At 53.5% G+C, this 22,776-nt stretch overlaps 2 protein-coding genes and 1 long non-coding RNA gene across 10 annotated transcripts; 2 read left to right on the top strand and 1 right to left on the bottom strand.

Moving 5' to 3' along the window:
• Nucleotides 1-4,510: 4,510 nt before the first annotated feature.
• LRRC23 (leucine rich repeat containing 23) lies at nucleotides 4,511-11,389 on the top strand. Of its 2 annotated transcripts, none has more exons than XM_061205678.1 (8): nucleotides 4,511-4,612; nucleotides 5,242-5,417; nucleotides 5,493-5,602; nucleotides 6,055-6,308; nucleotides 7,399-7,529; nucleotides 8,174-8,310; nucleotides 10,241-10,532; nucleotides 11,192-11,389. In XM_061205678.1, exons 2-7 carry the CDS (start codon nucleotides 5,292-5,294, stop codon nucleotides 10,506-10,508), a joined length of 1,026 nt encoding a protein of 341 aa, XP_061061661.1. In that variant the 5' UTR covers nucleotides 4,511-4,612; nucleotides 5,242-5,291; the 3' UTR covers nucleotides 10,509-10,532; nucleotides 11,192-11,389. The 2 variants fall into 2 exon arrangements, with proteins under 2 accessions (XP_061061661.1, XP_061061660.1); XM_061205677.1 differs by having other exon boundaries at nucleotides 7,399-7,541.
• LOC133101077 (uncharacterized) lies at nucleotides 8,774-21,706 on the bottom strand. Of its 5 annotated transcripts, none has more exons than XR_009702586.1 (8): nucleotides 18,683-21,706; nucleotides 16,886-17,294; nucleotides 15,965-16,248; nucleotides 14,346-14,495; nucleotides 13,001-13,697; nucleotides 12,262-12,508; nucleotides 10,260-10,399; nucleotides 8,774-9,593 (listed from the first exon to the last, which is right to left on the bottom strand). It is a non-coding gene; the product is annotated as an uncharacterized LOC133101077 (long non-coding RNA). The 5 variants fall into 5 exon arrangements; XR_009702582.1 differs by having other exon boundaries at nucleotides 12,262-12,345; XR_009702583.1 differs by having other exon boundaries at nucleotides 8,774-9,374; nucleotides 12,262-12,345.
• Nucleotides 11,753-19,604, top strand: ENO2 (enolase 2). Of its 3 annotated transcripts, XM_061205675.1 has the most exons (12): nucleotides 11,753-11,883; nucleotides 13,029-13,128; nucleotides 13,639-13,734; nucleotides 13,885-13,943; nucleotides 14,232-14,301; nucleotides 14,889-15,022; nucleotides 15,244-15,466; nucleotides 16,493-16,690; nucleotides 17,593-17,794; nucleotides 18,057-18,165; nucleotides 18,328-18,386; nucleotides 18,692-19,604. In XM_061205675.1, the coding sequence occupies exons 2-12, from the start codon at nucleotides 13,044-13,046 to the stop codon at nucleotides 18,759-18,761; spliced, it is 1,305 nt and encodes a 434-aa protein (XP_061061658.1). In that variant the 5' UTR covers nucleotides 11,753-11,883; nucleotides 13,029-13,043; the 3' UTR covers nucleotides 18,762-19,604. The 3 variants fall into 3 exon arrangements, with proteins under 3 accessions (XP_061061658.1, XP_061061659.1, XP_061061657.1); XM_061205676.1 differs by lacking the exons at nucleotides 11,753-11,883; nucleotides 13,029-13,128 and having other exon boundaries at nucleotides 13,508-13,734; nucleotides 18,057-18,093; XM_061205674.1 differs by lacking the exons at nucleotides 11,753-11,883; nucleotides 13,029-13,128 and having other exon boundaries at nucleotides 13,508-13,734.
• Nucleotides 21,707-22,776: the final 1,070 nt, after the last annotated feature.

Here is a 22,776-nt window from a genome sequence, read left to right as displayed (position 1 = left end):
TCAAAGGATAAATATAGAGTTACCATATGATCCACTTACAATTCCACTTGTAAGGAAAAAATTGCCAATAAACTAGTTGAAATATATGAGGTCTGGTTCTATTTGTAAAATTTTATTTCAGGCTCCTAGCAAAATGCCTGGTACCTAGTAAGCACTCAATATTCATAGTTGAATAAATGAATATGTTGAAACTGTAAATATTTTAGAAAGAAATCACATGGCAAAGAATCATGTCCTCCTTTGGAATCCATTCATTACTGTATAGAATTCAATATCTTGATACTAAAAGTATTATTTTTTTTATTGATACTATTTGGGTATATAACTGAGGGAAATGGAAATATTCGGCCACACAAAAATTTGTACATGAATGTTCATAGTAGCATTATTCGTAATAGCCAAAAAATGGAAAGAACCAAATGTCTCTCAACTGATGAATGAAGAACTAAAATAAAATGTGGTATAAACCATACAATGGACTACTGTTCAGCAATTAAGACGGATAAAGTACTGATACATGCTACAACACAGATGAACTTTGAAAACATAATGCTAAGGGAAAGAAGCCAGACGCAAAGGGCCACATGTTGTATAACTTCATTTATATAAGTTGTTTAAAAACAGTTCTGTTAGTAAGAAAGACGGGAAGAATGAATATCAGGTAAGAAACTGGCAGTTTCCACCGCAGTTAATATTCAGATCATATAAAGCTCCTACAAATCAATTTTAAAAATTAATTACTTAGCAGGAACATGAAAAAGGACATGAAAAGGCATTTTGTAAAATAAATACAAATACAAATACATAGACATATTAAAAAAACTCACCAACAATCAAAAATGCAAATTAAAATAATTTTATGGTTATTTGATAATGGCTATTATTAAAAAGACAAGAAAAACAAATGTTGGTGAGGATGTGGAGAAAAGGGAATCCTCACACACTGTTGGTGGGAATGTAAATTGGTGCAGCCACTATGGAAAACAGTATGGAGGTTCCTCAAAAAATTAAAAATAGAGCTACCATATGATTCAGCAATTCCACTTCTAGGTATTTATCTGAAGAAAACGAAAGTACTAATTCAAACGATATGTGCACCCCTGTGTTCATTGCAGCACTATTTACAATAGCTAGATATGGAAGTAACCTAAGTGTCCATCCATAGATGAATAGATAAAGAAGATGTGTGTGTGTGTGTGTGTGTGTGTGTGTGTGTGTGTGTGTGGAATATTACTTGGCCATAAAAAAGAATGAAATCTTCCATTTGCGCCAACATGGATGGACTTGGAGGATATTACGCTAAGTAAAATAAGTCAGACAGAGAAAAACAATACTGCATGATTTCACTTATACGTGGAATCCAAAAACCAAAACAAATGAACAAACAAGACAGAAGCTGACTCATAGATACAGAGAAAAAACTGGTGGTTACCAGAGGGGCAGGGGATGGAGCGATGGAGGGATGGATAAAACAGATGAAGGGGATTGAGAGGTACAAACTTCCAGCTATAAAATAAATCATGAGGATATAATGTACACATAGGGAATATAGTCAGTATTGTACAACTTTGTATGGTGACAGATGGTAACTCGTCTTATTGGGGTGATCATTTCATAATGTATAAAAACATCAAATCACTATGTTGTATACCTGAAACTAATATAATATTGCATGTTAATTATAACTTTAAAAATGCCATAATAAACTAACCTCCCTGAAAAAAATAATATCGACATATCTATTTTTCAATCTATTAAGATTGGTAAAGTTAAGTACATACACTTTGAACCAGAAACTGCACCTCCTAAGAATGTATTCCACAGAGCCATGTTACTCAAAATGTGGTCCACGGACCAGCAGCATTGGTATCACTTTGAGGGGTCGGAATCTACAATTTAATGAGCTCCTCAGGCAATTCCTATGCACATTAAAATTTGAGAAGTACTGTTACAGATTACTCACACCAAGAGCAAAGATATATCTATGAGGATTTCTATTGCAGGATTGTTTATAATGTTGATAATTTTCTTTAAAGTTGATACACCTCAACTGAAAACAGTTAAAAAATTACCATATAGCTATATAATGGAAGATTTAGAAAACTATAAAACAAAGTGGTAGATAAATGTTTAGTAATATGAAAGATGTCTAAGACATATTGTTAAATGAAAATAATCCAGATGTATGTATGATTGATACCATTTTTGTCTTTTAAAAATCTATATATTAATGAGAGTGGTGCTGAGGGAGATCATGGACTTTTATGTTCCTCTATATACACGTCTCTATTATTTGCATTTTTATTTAATTAAATAGTACTTTTGTAATCGAAGGAGATGTTCTCTAGACCAGGCACCGGGGGAAGGATGTCACTGAGAAGGACAAGGAGTTTCTAGCTCTCATTACATGGCATCAATTCAGTCCTTGTCAACAAAACAAAATAAAACCTCCAGCGGCTCCCTACAGCTTTTGGGATAAAGTCCAACCAACTGTTGCACCTCCCTCATGCCCCTGAGTGAACCTCCGTTCCAGCCAGCAGAACCCCTGCCTTCCTTCCACTGACACTGAGCTCTTTCTCCTCCAGGACTTAACACCGGCACCTCCTCTGTCTAGAATCTCTGCCCTGAATTTGTGATATTATGTACACATGTGTATTATAAAATTATCCCCTGGCAATTCGTAAAAGCCCTGTAAGTGCTGGGTTTCATTATTATAACATATTTCTCATTATATTGAATTACTTGTCCACTAACCCTATCCCTGGACTGTAAGCCCCCTGAAGACAGGGCCTGTGTTTTACTGTCCTTGAGTGCCTAGCCAGTCCAGCCTGGCAGAGAGTAAGTGCTTAACAAAAGCATGCTAAATGATACCTCCCTTTCCTCTGCGCCAAGGAAGAAAATCACATCCTTTCTCTCCGACTACATCAAACCACCTGGATGTTCGCCTTCTCCACACTCCAGCAATGTGATAACTCCTTTGCAAAGCACTTCTAGCCCTTCAGAGAGCTTTCCTATCTACTCTTTTTTTTCCCCATTAATTAATTAATTTATTTATTTTTGGCTGCATTGGGTCTTCGTTGCTGCGCACAGGCTTTCTCTAGTTGCGGCGAGTGGGGGCTACTCTTTGTTGCAGTGCGTGGGCTTCTCATTGAGGTGGTTTCTCTTGTTGCAGAGCAAGGGCTCTAGGCACGTGGAATTCAGTAGTTGTAGCACGCAGGCTCAGTAGTTGTGGTGCATGGGCTTAGTTGCTCCATGGCATGTGGGATCTTCCTGAACCAGGGCTCGAACCCGTGTCCCTGCATTGGCAGGCAGATTCTTAACCACTGCGCCACCAGGGAAGTCCCCTATTTACTCTTTTTTATTCCTCACAACAACCCCAGGACTGAGGAAACAGGCAAGGTGTGGGTGGGAGGTGTTTATGAGGGTCAACTAAGTGAAGGCAGTAACTCACACTCTTTTAACTGTCCAGCAGTCTTTTGAGGTGGACATGTTTATCCCCATTTCAAAAATGTGAGAATGGAGCTTCCTTGGTGGCGCAGTGGTTGAGAATCTGCCTGCCAATGCAGGAGACACGGGTTCGAGCCCTGTTCTGGGAAGATCCCACATGCCGCGGAGCAACTAGGCCCGTGAGCCACAACTACTGAGCCTGCGCGTCTGGAGCCTGTGCTCCGCAACAAGAGAGGCCGCAACAGTGAAAGGCCCGCGCACCGCGATGAAGAGTGGCCCCCGCTCACCGCAACTAGAGAAAGCCCTCGCACAGAAACGAAGACCCAACACAGCCCAAAATAAATAAATAAATTTATTTAAAAAAAAAAAATATATATATATTTTTAAAAAATGTGAGAATGAAACCTCAGTAAAATGATATAACCTGCTGAGGAACACGCAGCTATTAAGTGGTGGAGTGGGTTTGGAACCTGCTCTCTCTGACTTTAAAACCCCATGATACCAAGTGAACAGATTTGTCTGTGAACTATATTAGCCAAGCCGGACAGGGCAGGAGGTAGTTTTTCACATCTGCCATCAGGCCATTCTCATTGCAGTGGCTTCTCTTGTTGGGAGCACAGGCTCTAGGCGCGCAGGCTTCAGTAGTTGTGGCACTTGGACTTCAGTAGTTGTGGCTCGCGGACTCTAGAGCGCAGGCTCAGTAGTTGTGGCGCACGGGCTCAGTAGTTGTGGCGCACGGGCTTAGTTGTTCCGCGGCACGTAGGATTTTCCCGGACCAGGGCTCGAACCCGTGCCCCCTAGCATTGGCAGGTGGACTCTTAACCACTGTGCCACCCACCACTTGGTATTTCTTGCCCTTCTTCCCCACCTTTTGCTTCAGGGAATGAGTTTCTTTTGAATTCACAGTACTTCTGCATTGAGGTTGTCCGGTTCCTTTAAGGTCTCGCATGATGCAATGCTAGCCCCGCCCCTGTCCCGCCCCTCAGCTCTACTAAGCCACGGCCACTGGCTTTTTCAGCCCCGGGCCAATTACCGCCCCTCATCCGGGTTCCTAGGACTGGGAAATTGGGCTCGTAACCAGGCAACTACCGGTCCACTTGCTTCGCGGCGGATTTTCAGTTCGGTTATTCGCAGCTCTTCTCTCAACGGCTGCCAGCTGCGGAAGGCGAGTGCCCGGCCCCCCCGTTGCCACAACAGCAGTACACAACTCCTTCTCCCTTGCCCTGTACCAACCAGTCCTTCCCTCTCGGGGCCAAGACCTCTCCAGTACAGCTTCTAGTTGAGCAGAACCAGAGTCTGCGCCCCTTTGCAAAGGAGGATTGATTGAGTGGGAGGGTTGGAGGCTGCGCGTCAGGCTGGTGTCCCAGAGGGGACAGGGAAATGGGTCTACGCGGCGTGGGAGAGTTAGAAGAAAGGAGTAGAGCAGGGGTTATAGAGATGGAAGGGGATGGGAGGGGGCGGTAGGGAGGTTTGGAGGAGAACGTGGCTTAAGGCAGAAGTGGGAAGAACTAAGGAGAGGGAAGTCCAGGAAGCTGGACACCGAGCTGCTGGAGGAGTTGGAGCCCCTGAGAAGGGCAGGAAATGTCTTGGGGGTCTGGGAAGGCATCCAAGTGAGAGGGGTCCTTGGTGGGAAGTATGAAGTGGAGGTTGGGAGTCAAAATGAGATGTTCACAGGGATGAGGAAAGAAGCATCGCTGGCAGGAGGTCTGGGGTGATAGGGTGATGGGAGGGGTACCCATTCATGGAGGTGAGGGAGGGAGCGTTGGCAGACGCTGAGGAGACCTTCTTTCTCAGGGCCGGGACCTAGCTGGATCTGACTCCAGAGCCTTCAGCAGGGAAGAAAAATGTCAGATGAAGATGATCTGGAAGACTTTGAGCCAGACCTGGATGGTCTGGAAAGGGAAGACGATGACGAGAAGGAGACAGAGGAGTGGGAGGACTACAGGAAAGAGGGAGAAGACTCTGAGGAAGTGAGAGCTTGGAAACAGGGGGCCGGGATTAAGGGCTGGGGTTAAAGGGATGCCTGAGTCCGCTCCCTCCTGCAGTGGATGTCCACGCCCCTCACAGAAGACATGATGAAGGAAGGGCTTTCTGCGCTCTGCAAGACGGGTAATGGACTGGCCCATGCTTACGTCAAGCTGGAGGTTAAAGACAGGTGTGTTCATGGGGGACCAGAAGAGGTCTGAGGGTGTGGGACCCAGTGTCCTTTCTCAGCCTCCATCCTGGGTGTTTCGGCTGAGTTTGGATCTCTGGCATCCTGGACCAGCGAGGAGGGAAGGACAGAGTCTACTTTTCAGGACGCTGTGACTCCCTGTGTCAGAGCTGGCCTGGGCAATTGGAGGCTGTGAGGGTATGGGATGGGGGTGGGGATTCCTGTTGGACTCCCTCACTTGTCTTTCAGAGTGTCGCTTCTCGGCCCTTCACAGACACAAGGTCCCTACCCACTGTTGAGAACCCACCTACCTTCTCTTCCCCCTCCCCAGCACTCCCTTCTGTCAGCCACTCTTCTCTCCACCCTAAGCCATCTTCATACTGCCCTCTGCTTTAGTACCTCTGACAGTCCTTGCTGGATTCTTAATCCTGACCCTGGCCTTTACCGTCTCCTAGGGATCTGACAGACATCTACTTGCTGCGTTCCTACATCCATCTGCGGTACGTGGATGTTTCCGAAAACCACTTGACAGACTTGTCCCCACTCAATTACCTCACCCACCTGCTCTGGCTCAAGGCTGATGGCAACCGGCTGCAGAGTGCCCGGTTGAACGAACTGCCCTACCTGCAGATCGCCAGCTTTGCCTATAACCAGATCACCGACACTGAGGGCATCTCTCATCCTCGTCTGGCCAGCCTGGATCTCAAAGGTGGGGCCTTAGGATGGGCCTCACAAGATTCCTTCCTCGCCTGGGGCCAACAGAAGTGGGCAGTGTGGTCCTTGGCTGTGCAACACAGCAATCTGCATTCATTCATTCACTCATTCAGACACTCATGATGGTTCACGATGACAGTTCTGTGTGCTGGAGATGTAGCAGTGAACAAAACAAAGAAAATCCCTATTCTCCTGTAGCTTACATTGTAGTCAGGGGAGGCAGGCAATTATCAGTGATCAGTATTTTATTTTTATTTTTTGGCCACACTGCGTGGCATGCGGGATCTTACTTCCCCAAGCAGGGATCAAACCCGTATCCCCTGCAGTGGAAGCATGGAGTCTTAGCCACTGGACCACCAGGGAAGTCCCAATGATCACAATAAATAAGTAAATTTAGGGACTTCCCTGGTGGCGCAGTGGTTAAGAATCCGCCTGCCAATGCAGGGGACACGGGTTCGAGCCCTGTTCCAGGAAGATCCCACATGCTGCGGAGCAACTAAGCCCGCCAGCCACAACTACTGAGCCCATGCGCCACAACTACTGATGCCCGCGCGCCTAGAGCCTGTGATCCACAACAAGAGAAGCCACCACAGTGAGAAGCCTGCACACTGCAACTAGAGAAAGCCCGTGCGCAGTAACAAAAGACCCAACACGGCCAAAAATAAATAAATAAAAATTTAAAAAAAATAAGTAAATTTATAAAGCATGTTAAAAGGAGATAAGTGCTATGGAAAAAATCAGGGTAAAGGAAAAGGGGGGAGCAGGGGTGGCGATTTCAAACAGGTTGGTTAGGACAAGTGTCATTGGGAAGTTGACATTTGAGCAAAGACTTGAAGGAGGAGAGGGAGTTAGCCATATAGATTGCTGGGCACCCCTCATTCTCTTCTCAAAGACTTAGGTGGGCACATCCATCGGGCCCTTGGACTGCCAGACCACTGTCCAGGGCTCTGCAGCTGTTAAGTCTGGAGCTGTCCCTCCTCGTATCACCTGGCATTAGAGAAGATGATGCAGAGGCTCCCCAAATTCAGGCTCTACTGCTGAACATTTGACGTGGCCCTTTGAACTCTTGACACCCTCCTTCTCAGGGAACCACATCCACATGGTGACAGGTCTGGACCCCCAGAAGCTGATCAGCCTGCACACACTGGAGCTTCGGGGGAACCAGCTGAACAGCACCCTGGGAATCAACCTTCCTAAGCTGAAGAACCTCTTCCTGGTAGCTCACTGGGTCAGAGGGTGGTTGGTGCCGGGAAGGGGGCACTGTCCTGGGGGCCAGGATGCCTGGTTCTAGTAGACTCACCTACTAACTTCATCATCATCATAATTGGTATCATTTCCTGAGTGCTTACTTGGTGCCAGATGCTGTGTGGATTCAGAGTCAAAACAGACAAGGTGCTCACCACCTAGCAGGGCTGATAATACACAATGTGTGGATGATATACAGTTTGCTTTGATACAGGTAGCAGCACCATGTGCATAACTGAGGTACAGATCAGGCTAAGGAGGCCACTTACGTGCCTAGGCTTTTAGACTCTTGAGCTGCCTCATTCCAGGATGGTGTTGAAGCCATTTCTCCTCAGTGGGGCAGTGAGGCTCTTGGCCCGGGCGGTGGGTTGAAGCATCTCCTCCCTAATCAGAGGTGGCTGTGCTGGGATGGACAGTAGGGGTTACTGCTGAGCTTTCTCTGGGTTGGCAGCTTCTTCTGGATTCTTTACTCTCTACACGGGTCTCTACCCACCTCCACTCCCCTCCTGTACCCTCTCTACCTCTTAGATTTGCTCTTTTGCTGCATCTCTTTCTGATTTCCTTCCCTCTCCCTGCTTCCCTCTCCTAACCTATCCACTGTATCCTGGGGTCTAGGCCCAGAACCTGTTGAAGAAGGTGGAAGGCTTGGAAAACCTAAGCAATCTCACTACCTTGCATCTTCGAGACAACCAGATTGAAACTCTGAGTGGCTTCTCCAAGGAAATGAAATCACTGCAGTACCTCAACCTAAGGTATGAACCCCCTCCAGGCCCACCTTGCCTCTACCCCTGACCAGGAGCCACCTTTGACCCTATGTTTCTCCCTGGTCCCAATCCCCCAGTTCTAGACCACCCCCAGATTCTCACCTCATCCTCTGTCCTGATCCTCACCCCTTCTGTCCTTACTTTCTTCTGCATCAGTCCTAATTACAGCACTGAGACCTCTGTAGCCTGAGACCTCTGAATCCTATTCATTCAACCCACCTATTGAGAACGTACTATGTGCCAGGTCTTGTGCTGTGTTTTGGGAACCATCTGAAGGAATCAGAGATGGTCCCTGTTCTCAGGGACTCACAGTCTGGCTCCATCCCATATAAGTTCCCACTGCCCTTCTCCATCTGCTGGGCCCCAATTCCCCTTCCAGTTTCCTGCCTCTCTTCTCCTGAGCCCCACCTGTAAGGGATGGCTTCATACTGCTACAAAACACAAGACATGCTCAGATTTGTTTTGGGGTTTTTTTCCCATAAATTTATTTATTGATTTATTTATTTTTGGCTGCGTTGGGTCTTCGTTGCTGCGCGGGCTTACTCTAGTTGCGGCGAGCGCGGGCTACTCTTCATTGAGGTGCACGGGCTTCTTATTGTGGTGGCTTCTCTTGTTGTGGAGCACAGGCTCTAGGCACGCTGGCTTCAGTAGTTGTGGCACGCGGGCTCAGTAGTTGTGGCTCGCGGGCTCTAGGACGCAGGCTCAGTAGTTGTGGCGCACGGGCTTAGTTGCTCCGCGGTGTGTGGGATCTTCCCAGACCAGGGCTTGAACACGTGTCCCCTGCATTGGCAGGCGGATTCTTAACCACTGCGCCACCAGGGAAGTCCCCGTGCTCAGATTTGAGGCGAGAAGAGTATTTAAAAGAAAATCTCTAGATGGAAAGGCACTGAGGATCAGGGGCGATTTTCTTGCAGCAACTCTTGTCGGATGGAGGATTTTATGTGTGTATCTTTAAGCAAAGATGTAAGGAAATTGCCTCCTTCGTCAACAAAGACAAATCCTCCAGGCTGGCAATGGAAAAAGAGTCTCCAAGTAGGGAGTGGTGGTTGTACCTGGAAGCCCAAAGTCCTGCTTTGACTGCTGGAGTGATCTCTTGCTAATTAGCTCTGCCCCCTTGGTCTGGTAGGGTGCAGGGGGTATTGTTTTCTTGTTAAGGGTCTAGACAGGGATAATGGACCTTCCTCAGTGGCTATTTACCAGGGATGTTTGGAAGTAAGTGTGGGGCGGAGGGGTTGTCTCAGTGGCTGGGAGGTGCCCCTGGGGCCAAAGACCTGCAAGCAAGGACAGTCCAGCTCCTGAGAAACACCAGAGTGGTTCCGTGCCTCTCTTGAGATAAGGCTGAAACATTTAAGCCTGATTTCACAAAGGCGTGAGGCAAGAGCATGAAAACAATACACAGTATCCTACAATGAGGTACTTTAGGGGAGGAAGCTTATTCTTCAGGCTGGGAGGCCCCGACCCATCCCCAGCTCCAGGCTCCTTCCTGTGGGAGCACCAAGACAGCACCATCTCCATGACCCTAGAGCCCATTTCCTTCTCCACTGGCTCGGGTCCTACCTTCTAACCTTTGATTAGGTGTGATGACACAGAAATCTGTCCCTACAAAGGAGATTCCCCCCTACTCCCCAACTACAAGACAGGGCTGAGACCTAGCTCTGCTGTTCCAAAAAGATAAATATGACCCATTACAGAATAGATTGTGGCACCTAGGGATTCTCTGGAGGGCAGAACAGGACAAGAGTAGGGTTACACAGCATCTCTGCAGCAAATCTGGCAGTGCGTGGCAGGCCAATCCACAGAGGCCATGTTTCTAGAGAAACCGGAGCCCAGTGGGAGATTCCCCCTGAGGGCCCATACCTGGTAGCTGGCCTCCGAAGCCCATCGTTCCCTCGTGAACCCCTCCCGACCACACCGGCAGGGGCAACATGGTGGCTGACCTGGGGGAGCTCGCCAAGCTGCGGGACCTGCCCAAGCTGCGAGCCTTGGTGCTGCTGGACAACCCGTGTACGGACGAGAACGACTACCGCCAGGAGGCCCTGGTGCAGATGGCGTATCTCGAGCGCCTGGACAAGGGCCTCTACGAGGAGGAGGAGCGGGCTGAGGCTGATGCGACCCGGCAGCGGGTGAAGGAGGAGCAGGAGGCTGAGCCCGAGCCCGAACTGGAGCCGGACCCGTCATCCATCTAGCAGTTCCCCGAGCCTCCAAGGACAGTAAGGACGGGGGGCAGGGAGGCCAGAAGAGGAGGCCAAGGGCCTGGCAGATGGGAAGGGAAGTTGCTGTAGGAGGAGGTGGCTGAGGAAGGCAGAGGCAAGGAGAACCCTTGGGGAGACCTGGGTTAGGAGTCACGGGGGAGGAGAAAGAACAAGAAGAGCCTGGGGGGAGCTGAGAGAGGCTTAGGAGATACATCAGGAGGCCTGAGGAGTGAGCAGTATGAATGGGGTGGCAGGCAGAGACGTGGCTGTGGGCTGGGCGGCCACACCTGATGGGAAATGCTGGGTCTGGGGCATGGGGCGTGGGGTGGGGTTGGGGGCCGTGTATGAGGATGGCAGCCGGGCCTAGAGGAGAAGGCAGGAGAGGAAGATCCTGCACTAAAGAGCCAAAGCTAAAAATAACAGGACACTGGCAGAAGGAAGAAAGGAGGACAGAATGAGGCAGAAAGGGACTGAGGCTATGAGACCAGGGAAGCGCGGCAGCCGTCACTTCAGATGGGGCAGAGGCAGCAGTGGGAGTGCAGTGGGGCCCAGAGGATTGGCTTCTGTCCTCTTCCTCCGGGAGACCAAAGATGCTGGCCCCAACACTGAGGAGACTCCCAGTTGGGGGGGCCCACACCCCCTCTTCCGGAGACAGAGGACGCCTTCTCTTGCCCCAGGCCTAGGAATTCATCACAGCCTGCCTCCCAGACTCTGTGACGGGCACCTGGGCAGCGGTGACTCGGCGGGAGCAGCCCTCAGGCAGACCTGGTGGGAACCAGGCCTGGATGGGCCCGGGGATGCTTGAAGAATTGGCTGCGGAGGGGCTGCGGAGGCGGCGGCCTGGAGTGTTAGGAACAGTTCGTTTTTCCAATAAAGAGACATTTTGATACTCTTGTGTCTGACCGGGTTTGTGAGACACTGAGGCTGTCACGGGCTTCACTGGCGTGAGGCTGAGATTGTTACTTTCCACGGGGTCGGGGTGTGGGTATGAGCGCGCGTGGGCGGCGGGGGGCCAGGTCCTGGGTGGCCCCCGGCCCCTCCCACATCGCTCTCCTCTTGCCCTCCCCGCCCCATCCCATCGGTTCCCCCCCCGCCCCATCCCATCGGTTCCCCCCCCCCCCCCGCCCCATCCCATCGGTTCCCCCCCTCCCACCCCCGCGCTCCTACGTGCGCCTCCGCTGGCGGCTCCTGAATCATCGGGGGCTCCGGGTCACATGCGCCCGCCCGGCCCTATCCGCGCCTCCCCCGCCCGCCGCCCGGGCTCCGCAGCCACCGCCACCGCCACTCCCGCTCTCTCTGCGCCGCCACCGCCACCACTGCCAGCGCCACCGACAGCGCCACCGCCACAGGCTGGGTCTGCAGCCCCGAGGTGAAGCCCCGGCCGAGCCCCGCGCCCCTCCGGCCCCCTCCCTTCGCCGCCGCGCCCTCGCCCCTCTCCCCGGGCCTCGCGCATCCCTCGCCCCGCGGCGCTGCGCACCTGCTCCGCCACCCGCGCCCCCCAGGCACCTCCTTCCCCAGCCTTCCCGGACCGCTCGTCTCGGTTTCAGGCTGTTGCCCCCTCCTCATTCGCGCGCCAGGCCTCTCCGCACCTGTGTCTAACTGCGCCTTTCTCCACCCTGTCTGCCCCCTCCCCATGCCCCTTTTCGCCTCCGGTTCTGTCGATGATAAGGTTTCGCGGTCTCCCCGGGCTGTGCATTTTTACCCTGACACGTCCTTTGGCTTTGCATCGGGGAAATGTCTTTCTCACCCTTCCTCGGCATCCGCAGACTTCCTCTAGACGCCCCTCTCCCGCTCCTCTCCCGCGTCGCCCACTCCGGTTACAGTGTTTCCACTGCACCGGGGAGGGATGGGAAGAAGGGAGAATTTGTCTAGGGGCCGGGGGAGGACCGGCCCAGCTGTGCCTCTCCCCACGGGTCTCTCTTCGTCCTCGTCCCTCCCCACGGCAACCCCCAGAGACTGAGGACCCTCTCCGCAGACTTCTCTACTGTACATCTCTAGGGAAGAGGAGGGACATACATTTGGAGGGAGATTGGGACCTTGGAATGGGGGTTGGAGCGTTAGATTGGGGGGGATGGGGGCTCGGGAGGAGAGGCCTCCCGCTGCCCATGCGACCCATGCTCTTCTGGGCTCCAAGGAGAAATGCAGACCTAGCAGCCGGACCGCCCTGAGGAGATCTGGGGGAACCCCACCAGCCGGCTGCTGAGGGGGCGAGGGAACCACTGCCGTGCCCCTCCCCTCCTCACTGCGGAGTCCTCCCATTTCGTTTTTGATCCTACCCCGCCCCCCACTGCAGTGACCTCCCCTTCCTCACTGCATTGACCTTCTCCTCTCCCCACGGGCGGGAGGGATCCCTTCTACAGCCGACGACTGCAGCCAGCTCCTCGCCACCCCCCACCCAGTGCAGTAACCTCTTTCCCATCCCTCCCAGCCTCCCAGCCTTTGGCCCCTCCCACTGGTCTCAGGCTCCACCCCTCTAAGCCTCTTACCTTTTTCCTTCCTTCCCTTCCACCCAAGGAGATCCCAGCCATCATGTCCATAGAGAAGATCTGGGCCCGGGAGATCCTGGACTCCCGTGGGAATCCCACGGTGGAGGTGGATCTCTACACTGCCAAAGGTAATGGGCAGGGCCTTCCCACAGCCCCCATGCTGGCTTTGCCCTCGCCTGGCATGGGAGGCTCCCCGGGGACTCCCAGTGGGGATGAGGTGCTGGGCCAGGCTCACGAGCCTGGAGCGGGGCGGGGTGGGTCCTCCTTGTCCAGGGGAGCCAGGATAGGCCGGTCTCTGTGTGCTGGTTTAGTGTGTGATACACCCTGCCTCTGCCCTCTGTGTTCACCGTGTGTGCGTGTGTGTGCCGTGTGTGCGGGCACCATGTGTGCTGCCTGCATAGCTTCGTTTCTGTGGGTTCCCACTTGCGCCTGTGGGACCTCAGTTGGGTGGATGAGGAGGCCACTGCTTGTGCATCCGCCTCCGTGCGTGTGTCCGGGTCGGGGGGCGGGGGGTTGTTAAGGAGCGCTGTGGGAAGAAGACTGGATGCGGCTGCAGGGGCGTAGAGCTGGAAGGCTGAAGAATCCCTGGTCCCTGTGGTGTCCTCTCTCTCCATCCTCATTCCACGTTCCCCTCCCAGGGCTTTTCCGGGCTGCGGTGCCCAGTGGAGCCTCCACCGGTATCTATGAGGCCCTGGAGCTAAGGGATGGGGACAAACAGCGTTACTTAGGCAAAGGTGAGGCCCTTTGTCTTTTCCCGGCTCTCCCGTCCCTCCACTGGGGACCTGACACCAGTCCCCAGCCCTCTTCCTGCATGCCTTCCCCCCACCTTTTCTCTTCTGGCCCCTCCTGGCCTGAGCCGGCCTGACCTCTCCACCTCTCCTTAGGTGTCCTGAAGGCAGTGGACCACATCAACACCACCATCGCCCCGGCCCTCATCAGCTCAGTGAGGCCCGCTCTTTGCTGGGGGTGGGGACCAGGGTCCTGGAAGGAACCCTGGATTAGGGGAGGATGAAGAAGAGGGAGAAAGGCCCACCTCTTGGGAATCATGGTTACCGGGGAAGGATGCCCCCTGCTCCCATGGAGCTTCAGGTCCCCTAATCCAGACAGGCCACTGTTGCAGGAACCTGGTTGGACCCTGACTAGATGTGAGCCTGTGTGTGGATGTAGGGGGCCCTCTGGCTTAGGGTCCAGCCTTCATCCTGGCTTTGGGTGATGGAGGCTCTGCTCACAGGGTCTCTCTGTGGTGGAACAAGAGAAGCTGGACAACCTGATGTTGGACTTGGACGGGACTGAGAACAAGTGTAAGCAGCGGCTGGGAGAGAGTGGGGGAGGGGCGGGAACTCACGGAGCAGATGGAGAACTGAGGGGCCAGCGCTGTGGGGGGCTTCTTAGGAAGGATGACCTGGGACTTCCCTGGAGGTCCAGTGGTTAGGACTCTGTGCATGAGCTTCCACTCCAGGGGGTACGGGTACGATCCCTGGTCGGATCCTGCATGCTGCGAGGTGTGGCCAAAAAAAAAAAAAAAAAAAAAAAGAGAAGGATGACCCGAGGGGGACTAGCCCTTCAAGAAACCATGAGTTTAACGCCAGTGGGAGGGAGTGACATTAGACAGAAGGGAGAACTTTGCAGCATAAGGAGGGGGGAGTTGGTGGCAGATAGTCTGTGGTCTCAGGGATGTTTAGCAATAGTGCCGCTCTCTGCCCTTTCCAATCACCTCCCCTTGACGCCCCCCACTATTTTCAGGAGAGGATGCATGTGGTGTTGCAGGAGTGGAGAGGGAGGAGGGGGGGTCTCCTTTACCGGCTCCTTTTGGGGAGTATAGGTGGAGGCGAGGCCTGGAAGGGGAAGGAGACGTGTTTGCTCAGTGTCTTCCTCTGTAATCTCCCAGCCAAGTTTGGGGCCAATGCCATCCTGGGTGTGTCCCTGGCCGTGTGTAAGGCAGGGGCGGCCGAGCAGGAATTGCCCCTCTACCGCCACATTGCTCAGCTGGCTGGGAACTCAGACCTCATCCTGCCTGTGCCGGTGAGACTACGACCTGCCCCTCCCAGGGGTGGGTGGGGAGGGAGTATGAAGCCTTGTGAGGACTGATGGGAGGAAAGTGATGGGGCGCAGCTAAAGATAAAGGATGGGGACGGGAGACTCTGAGTCCAGGAAGCTGGAGGAAGTTTGGGATTTTGGGTTGACACTCCCAGGGGCGGAGAGGGAAGTGCTCTGTGACTTTTCTGTCCTCCTGTGGCTCCCAGGCCTTCAACGTGATCAATGGGGGCTCCCATGCTGGGAACAAGCTGGCCATGCAGGAGTTTATGATCCTCCCAGTGGGCGCTGAGAGCTTTCGGGATGCCATGCGACTCGGGGCGGAGGTCTATCACACACTCAAGGGCGTCATCAAGGACAAGTATGGCAAGGATGCCACCAACGTGGGAGATGAGGGTGGCTTTGCCCCCAATATCCTGGAGAACAGTGAAGGTGAGGCCAGGAGCCCCACTCCTAGCTCTAAGTCTCACTCCATCCCGGGACATCAGGAAGGGCCACACATTTCACCAAGTCCCGAGGAGGCTGCGTGAGGGTCCCTGAGCTAATTCCAAGAGGTTCCAGTCCTCGGAGTGGGTGCCAGAGGGCCTAACAAATTCACATGCAGGCCTAAGGGGACATTCTTTATCCACCCAGCCAGATCTGTTAGCATCTGCAAGTTCCCACTGGAGCCCCTGGGGATGCTGGGAGATGGTCTAGGTGACCTGTGGGATCCATCCCCACCTTTAACTCCGATGGATCCTCAGTTTGATGAGATACACCATACTCCAGGAAATCCACTCCAAATGTATCCCACTCCCACCCCAACCTCTTAGACTTCTAGGATTTCTAGTCTTTCTCTGCCCTGGTAGAAACCTTATAGTGAAGAGAAACTCTACAGGCAGGTAGTGGCTAAGAGTTAACTTTCTGGGGCCAAATTGCCTGGATTTGAACCTTGACTTGAAGAGTTACTGGCTGGTGATCTTGCTCACTTAACTTCTCTGTGCTTGTCTTTCTCATCTGTAAAATGGGAATAACAACAGTATCTACCTCTTAGCATCATTGTGAGGATTAAATGAGATCATATGTGTAAGTGCTCAGGTGACATAGTTAAACCCTCAATAAATTATAGCTATTTAAAACAAAACAAACAAACAAAAAAACAGAACTATGGGACTTCCCTGGTGGTCCAGTGGTTAAGAGTCCACGCTTCCAATGCAGGGGCTGCGGTTCGATCCCTGGTCGGGGAACCAAGAATCCCACACACCGTGCGGCATGGCCAAAACAAAAACAAAAACAAAAAAACGATTATTAACACAATTCCATTCCTCTGCCTTCCTAAAAGGTGGCCTGCTCGTCGCAGACCTGGGAATAACCCCAAAACAACCTTAACCAGACCTCTCCCTAGCAACAGCCCTCCACTTCTGTTCTGAATTTCTTTCTTTCTCTCATTCCTCCTCGCCCATTGTATTCCATCCCCAGCCTTGGAGCTGGTGAAGGAAGCCATTGACAAGGCTGGCTACACAGAAAAGATCGTCATTGGCATGGATGTCGCCGCCTCGGAGTTTTATCGTGATGGCAAATACGACTTGGACTTCAAGTCTCCCGCTAATCCTTCCCGATACATCACTGGGGACCAGCTGGGGGCCCTCTACCAGGACTTTGTCAGGGACTATCCTGGTGAGAGCAAGGGCTGTGGCAGGGGGAGGGCAGGGGGCAGGCAGGGATGTGTTGGGGACAACTCTGGACCTTACGGGGGGGTGCTGACCCGGGTGCCAGGGAGAGATGTCCTGAGAAGAACCTGAGAACCAGGGATGGGGTGAAGGAGCCTCCTGCAGAGGCTGGGCTTTGGATGTCGTGTAAATGTGCAGGTACCTGTGGTGAATCTGTTCCATCTGCTTTGGACCCTGATTAAAGTCGTGATCTCTGAAGCTGCTGGGATCAGGGGGCGGGTTTGGGAGGAACCAGGCATGGTGAGAGGGTGACTGGAACTAGCACAGTTCAGGATCTCTGGTTGATAAAACTGGATGCTGGGGAATTCCCTGGCGGTCCAGTGGTTAGGACTGTGCTTTCACTGCCGAGGGCACGGGTTCAATCCCTGGTCAGGGAACTAAGATCCCATAAGCCACCAGTGTGGCAAAAAACAAAACAAAACAAGACAACAACAAAGAAGACTGGATGCTGAATGGAGCTGGACGTGACGTGGATGAGGAGGTGCTGAATCACCCTCTCTAGGTCCCCCAGTGGCTTTTACCCCTGGATGGAGGCAGTTGGTTTCCGGTTCCTGAGACAGAGCGAGAGAAAATAGGCATAAATTGCAGAATGAAGTTTTTAGAATAGCAACGAGGACGGGCTTCCTGGTAGAAAATGGGAAAATACAAAGATAGGTTGTGAGAAAGTTTCTAAACTCTTGTTTTTTGAAAGGTTTTATGAAAGAATCAAGAAGCAGTCAGGGCAGGCTTATTTCAGGGGAAGCAGGGGTGAGGAGGCTGAGTTGGCCGGGGGGTCTGATCTGTCCATTCAGGGAATCTAAGCGGGGTGTTCCTGCCTGACTCAGAACTTCATCATCGCTCTCCCAACAGTGGTCTCCATCGAGGACCCCTTTGACCAGGACGACTGGGCTGCCTGGTGCAAGTTCACAGCCAACGTGGGGATCCAGATTGTGGGTGATGACCTGACAGTGACCAACCCAAAGCGAATCGAGAGGGCCGTGGAGGAGAAGGCCTGCAACTGTCTGCTGCTGAAGGTCAACCAGATCGGTTCGGTCACCGAAGCCATCCAAGCGTGAGTGCCTCGCGTCCCTGACTCAGCCCGTTTCCGCAGGATGCCTCTCACCAGTGCTCCCAGCCCAGTCTTGCCCACAAGTGCTGAAGGGGGCAGGGAACCTGGAGTCACTTTCACGGCTCTCCTGGTTCTGCTCCCTCTGCCCAGATTCCCTGCTCCCCTCCCAGACAGCTTCCCTCCAGATGTTTCTTGACCAACATAGGGGATGAGAAGAGGGCGCGGGCGTGAGGGGCTGGGGCTCAGTGCTGCTGTACGGATGCAGGTGCAAGCTGGCCCAGGAGAATGGCTGGGGTGTCATGGTGAGTCACCGCTCGGGAGAGACTGAGGACACGTTCATTGCGGACCTGGTGGTAGGGCTGTGCACAGGCCAGGTGAGCACCAGGGAGCCCTTTGTGCAATTGGTGGGTTCTAGGCTCAGGTGGCTCTCTCCTTCCAGGTGTTTGCGGGTGTTGGGGGAATTTCAAGGGAGTATAAGTTTTCTTTCACGGGGCAAAGGGCGGCTACTGAGCTGCTTATCTTTTGGGGTGTTTCAGATCAAGACTGGTGCCCCATGCCGTTCTGAGCGTCTGGCTAAGTACAACCAGCTCATGAGGTGAGGGAACCCGGGGAATGGAAGCCCAGGGCCCAGGGGGTTATAAGCTGTGTTTCTCCACCATTTCATCTCCAGTGCCTGGGGTCTGGAGAACAAACAGTAGGCATCCAGAAAATACTTGTTTTTGATTGATGGGTTTACAGATGGCCTGATTGAAGGCCCATGGAAAGCCAGGGAATGCCCTCGCTCAGGCCAGGACCCGGGAGCAGGTGGTGTGAGGGGCTTGGAGGATGGTGGCCCCATGGGAAGGGGGGTGCGGTCCTCCTGCTTCCCTGACTGTTTCCTTTCTGACTCACCTCTCTCAGAATCGAAGAAGAGCTGGGGGACGAAGCTCGCTTCGCCGGACATAATTTCCGCAATCCCAGCGTGCTGTGATCCCTCTACCTGCCTGGAGACTTGGAACCCCTCGCCCGTCCTCCTGGAACCTCTTCTTTCCGGTCCTGCTCGAAATTTCACCCCAGACACCCCGGCTGACCTGCTGCGCTGCTCCTTGGCTGGTCCAGCCCCTGCTGTCTCCGCTCTCGCCCACTCTGGGTTCCACACTCTCCACTCCTCCTTCCTTTCTCTTCTCCCTCCTCAAAAACTGGCCACGGACTGAGGATGTAAGGGCATCCACGGAAGACCGATCAGGGTCTGTGCCGGAGCGTCAGGGTTGGTTGTTGCGGTGGGTAGAGGGGCCATGTGTCATGTGTGCTTTGCGCTGGGTCTGTTCGTTTCCAGGTTGCGTATGAGGCAGGAACTGCGCAGTGCTGAGTGGAGGGGCGCGCTGGCTGCGTGCTCAGGCCTGGCCTAAGGCGCTGATATATTATTTATTCATTTATTTATTTTTCATTCATCCTGTTAATGATTCACTTCCTCATAACTCCAGGGCCAGAAACTGGCCTGACTGGACGGGACCATGTGTCTGTATTTCATGTGACTGTAGATTCTGAGATGGCCTGGGGTGGGGGTCTTGCTGGAACGGGAAGGGTCACAGAAAGGGGCCTCGATGAGGGTTCCTGTGTGCGTGCCAAGCCTTAACCGCAGCCTGGCTCGGTCCAGAGGTGGGGCTGTGTGCCCGGGGCTCCTCCCCTGTCCCTCTCTCCCCAGCCCGTTTCCCCCTCGTTCGTTCTTCCTGCAGCTGCACCTGAGCACCGTCTCACTCCCCCGTGCCGTGTTCCACAGCTGCCAGCACCTCTGTGGCGTTGAAATGAGCACCACCATTAAAGTCTGAGTCACCGTGCATTACTGTGTCTGAGGAGTCTTACTCTCGTCCACACGAGGGGAGAGAAGATGGAGCTCCTGGAAGTTGGTGAAACTGGATAGCAGAGCTGGGGAGGGCACAGAAAGAGGAAGAAACCCAACAAATAGGCCAGGAGGATGGCATTGCCTACCTCACCCTGGCCAGGTAGGGAGCACATTGCCCTGCCTTGTCAGCAGCAAGCCTGGCCCCAGGACCCAGGTGAATTAGGGGTTCTTAACCTGGGGTCCCAGAATTCCTAAAAGTATCAAAAATTGTGTGTGTATATGCATTTTTGGAGAAAGGGATCCAAAGGGTTTGCAGATTCACCAAGGGCCTTGACCAGAGAAGGGATAAAGCTGTGGGCTGGAGCAGCTCCGGCACTGGGCCTCTCCCAGACCAAGTCCTGGCTGCTTCTGGGATGGACCAGCACTGCCTGGGCAGCACCCCTTGCAAGGTGGGGACCCGGGGAGGAAAGGATGGTACGAGGGAAGAATGGTACCATGGAGCGAGGGAAGAATGGTACTGGGGGTACAGAAGCCTGAGGAAACAGCCTTCCAGTAAACTGGAGATTCAGGACCTGGGGTACTCAACGGGCCCCTCCCTGGGTCAGCCTGCGAGAAGGTTGCCAGTGTGTGGCTGGGGAGACGCACTATCACCCTTCAGCTCCAGCGGAGCCCCAGCATTGAGATGGGAACCCAGGAACAACCGGGGAGGAGGGGGGAGGGGGAGCCCCCTCCAGGGCTCGGATACACGGGCGGAGCCGGCAGGGGCTGGGGGAAGCTGTGGCCACTAGAGGGAGTCAAGCTTCTGTAGGCTGTTGACTGCACTGGCTCCAGGGCGAGGGTGGGAGGAATTGCAAGGCTGCTCCCTCTGTGGGCCTCCCACTCTGTTTCTTCTCTGAGTTCTGGTCCTGGGCCCCCTCTGCTATCCTGCCCAGCTCCAGGACTGGAAGAGGATTCCCGTTCTGTATGGGCAGGACCCGTTTCTCTGCTTTTCTCCTTCTGTGTTGCTGACAACTCAGCCCTTTTCAGTCGAAGAGTTTCTCGCCCCGGCCTCTGTGCCTCTTCATTCCAGCGCGGGCATCTCAGCTTTCCCTTCTCTGCTGTCTCCTGGTGCCCCTCTCTGTTTCCCTTGGGGGCACACCGTACTTTTCTCTAGGGTCCATTATATCCATCTTTCTTCAGTAACTCCTGGTCGGAGCCACATTTCCTAACCTCTGCCCTTTCCTCCTTGCTAGGTCGCCTTCTCATGCCCCCCACACCCCAACCCCTCAGGTACTGGCTTGGATTGGGTTACAGCTAGCTCTGCCTGGGCCTCCCAGGCCCCTCTCTCCACTTTCCTTTTGTGCCGTTGCCTGGAGACGGGTGGGTCGTGGGGGACTGGGGCCAGAGAGGGAGCTGGGGTGAGGGATGGTGGTGGGGTGTGTGTGATGCTCCCTGAAGCTGAATTGTGAGCCCGGCCCTCAGGTAGGGGAGGAATTGGAGGGGGTAGGCCCTGGCTTCTCTTCTCACTCTCCTCATCCCGTTTCTACCACTGCCTAAGTTTTTCTTTTAGGCTCAGATATGTCACCATCCTAGCCCATCCCTTAGTGGTTAAAAAAGGAGGGAGAAGAGCTCGGCCTGGAAAGGAGCTGGGAAGAGCCTGGGCCAGGGCCCAGTGGGGGACTGAACTGAACAGTGCAGACAGGGAGGAAATGCAATGGAGGGGGGACCATGGGGAGAGGAGGAGTCTTGGAACAAAGTTGGGGGGTGGGGAGAAGGAGCTGGGGTTCTCCTAGGACACAGATGAAGGGAGTGGGCAGCGGGGGCGGGCAGGGTGGAGCTGTCTGGAAAGCCCTGAGGGATAAGGAAGGTGGGACTGGGGTAATAAAGTGAGTGCCAACCAGTTCAAGAGTCTGAAGAGTGGTGATTCATTCCTAGGCCAGGGAAGCCTTCCTGCTCAGGTTCCCCGGTGCCATAGAATCCATTTAGAGCTTCTGGGTATTCCTAGAACTTGGCTGAGCCTGGCCCAGGGAAATATGAGGCAAAATCTACTAGTTGCTACGGAGCCAAGCTCCTTCCTTCTCAGAAGGCTGGTGGGATCCTACCTTCAGGGCCCACCCTCGGCCTCTAGCTGGCAGGCTCACACACACACACACCACCCCCAGCCCCAGCCCCAGCCCCAATCTGGAGCGCTATTGAGGGCTCCCAATCCAGACTCCGGCTCCAGCTCTTCCTGTTTCCCAGCCTGCCTCCCTCCCATTCTCTGGCCTTCCCAATCTCAGCTGCCAAAAATCACCCAGCGTCTTGGTGTCCTTTGTCCTGAGAGATGTTGCTGCTTGGTGTGGGGCAGGGAGAGAGCCCAGGAGACTCGGGGGTGGGGGTGGGGGGGTGGGGGGGGTGGGGACCGGGGGTGCTGGCCTCCTGGCTGAAGACTGGGAGTGGCTGGGGACTGTCAGGGACACAGGCTGCCTGGAGAGGGGTCTGCGGTGGAACTGTCTCCACATTAGAATGATCGCGATGGGGGAACCTGGGCACCTGGGGTTGTCTCCACGTGGAGCCTAATCCCCACCGGACCCCTTCCCTGTAGCCCAAAGTACTGTGAGTGATGACTCCGAACAGATTTGAGAAGGAAAATGGAGCTGCTACCAGACAGAGGGCCTGAGGATGGTGTCCCACTCCCATAAATGAACGCTCATGCACCCCCATTCCTACCATTTCCTTCTACTGCTTTCCCTTCCCATCTCCCCTAGCTTGTCCTCCCTATCATTGAATTTCCCTCCTCCTCCGCATGGCCACCAAAGGCCTTGTCTATCTTACATTTCTTTCTCATCTTCATTACCACTCCCTTCCACCCGCACCCCATTCTATCTACCTTGTCTTGCCAAACGAAACCCTCCTCAGCTCTTTTGGAACCCCCCTGCCCCCCTGGAATCCAGCCATCCCCCCGCCCCATCTTCCACCTTCCTCTCCCACCCAGAACCCAGTCCCCTAGAATCTGCATCTGGTCCCACCGTCTCCATCCTTTCTTAAGGTTCCTCTTGCTTTCCCTTCTCTCTCCACATGACATCTCTAGACTTGTCATTCCCCCAAATTCTTATATTTCCTGTTCTTTCCCCAACACCAATCACCCCCAAACTCTTCACTCTCATCCAGAAACCCCATCCTCCTGTGTATGTCTCCATCTTTT

This window comes from Eubalaena glacialis, chromosome 11 (genome assembly GCF_028564815.1).
Source record: "Eubalaena glacialis isolate mEubGla1 chromosome 11, mEubGla1.1.hap2.+ XY, whole genome shotgun sequence".
Lineage (NCBI taxonomy): Eukaryota > Metazoa > Chordata > Mammalia > Artiodactyla > Balaenidae > Eubalaena > Eubalaena glacialis.
This window is presented reverse-complemented; position numbering and strand designations above follow the sequence as displayed.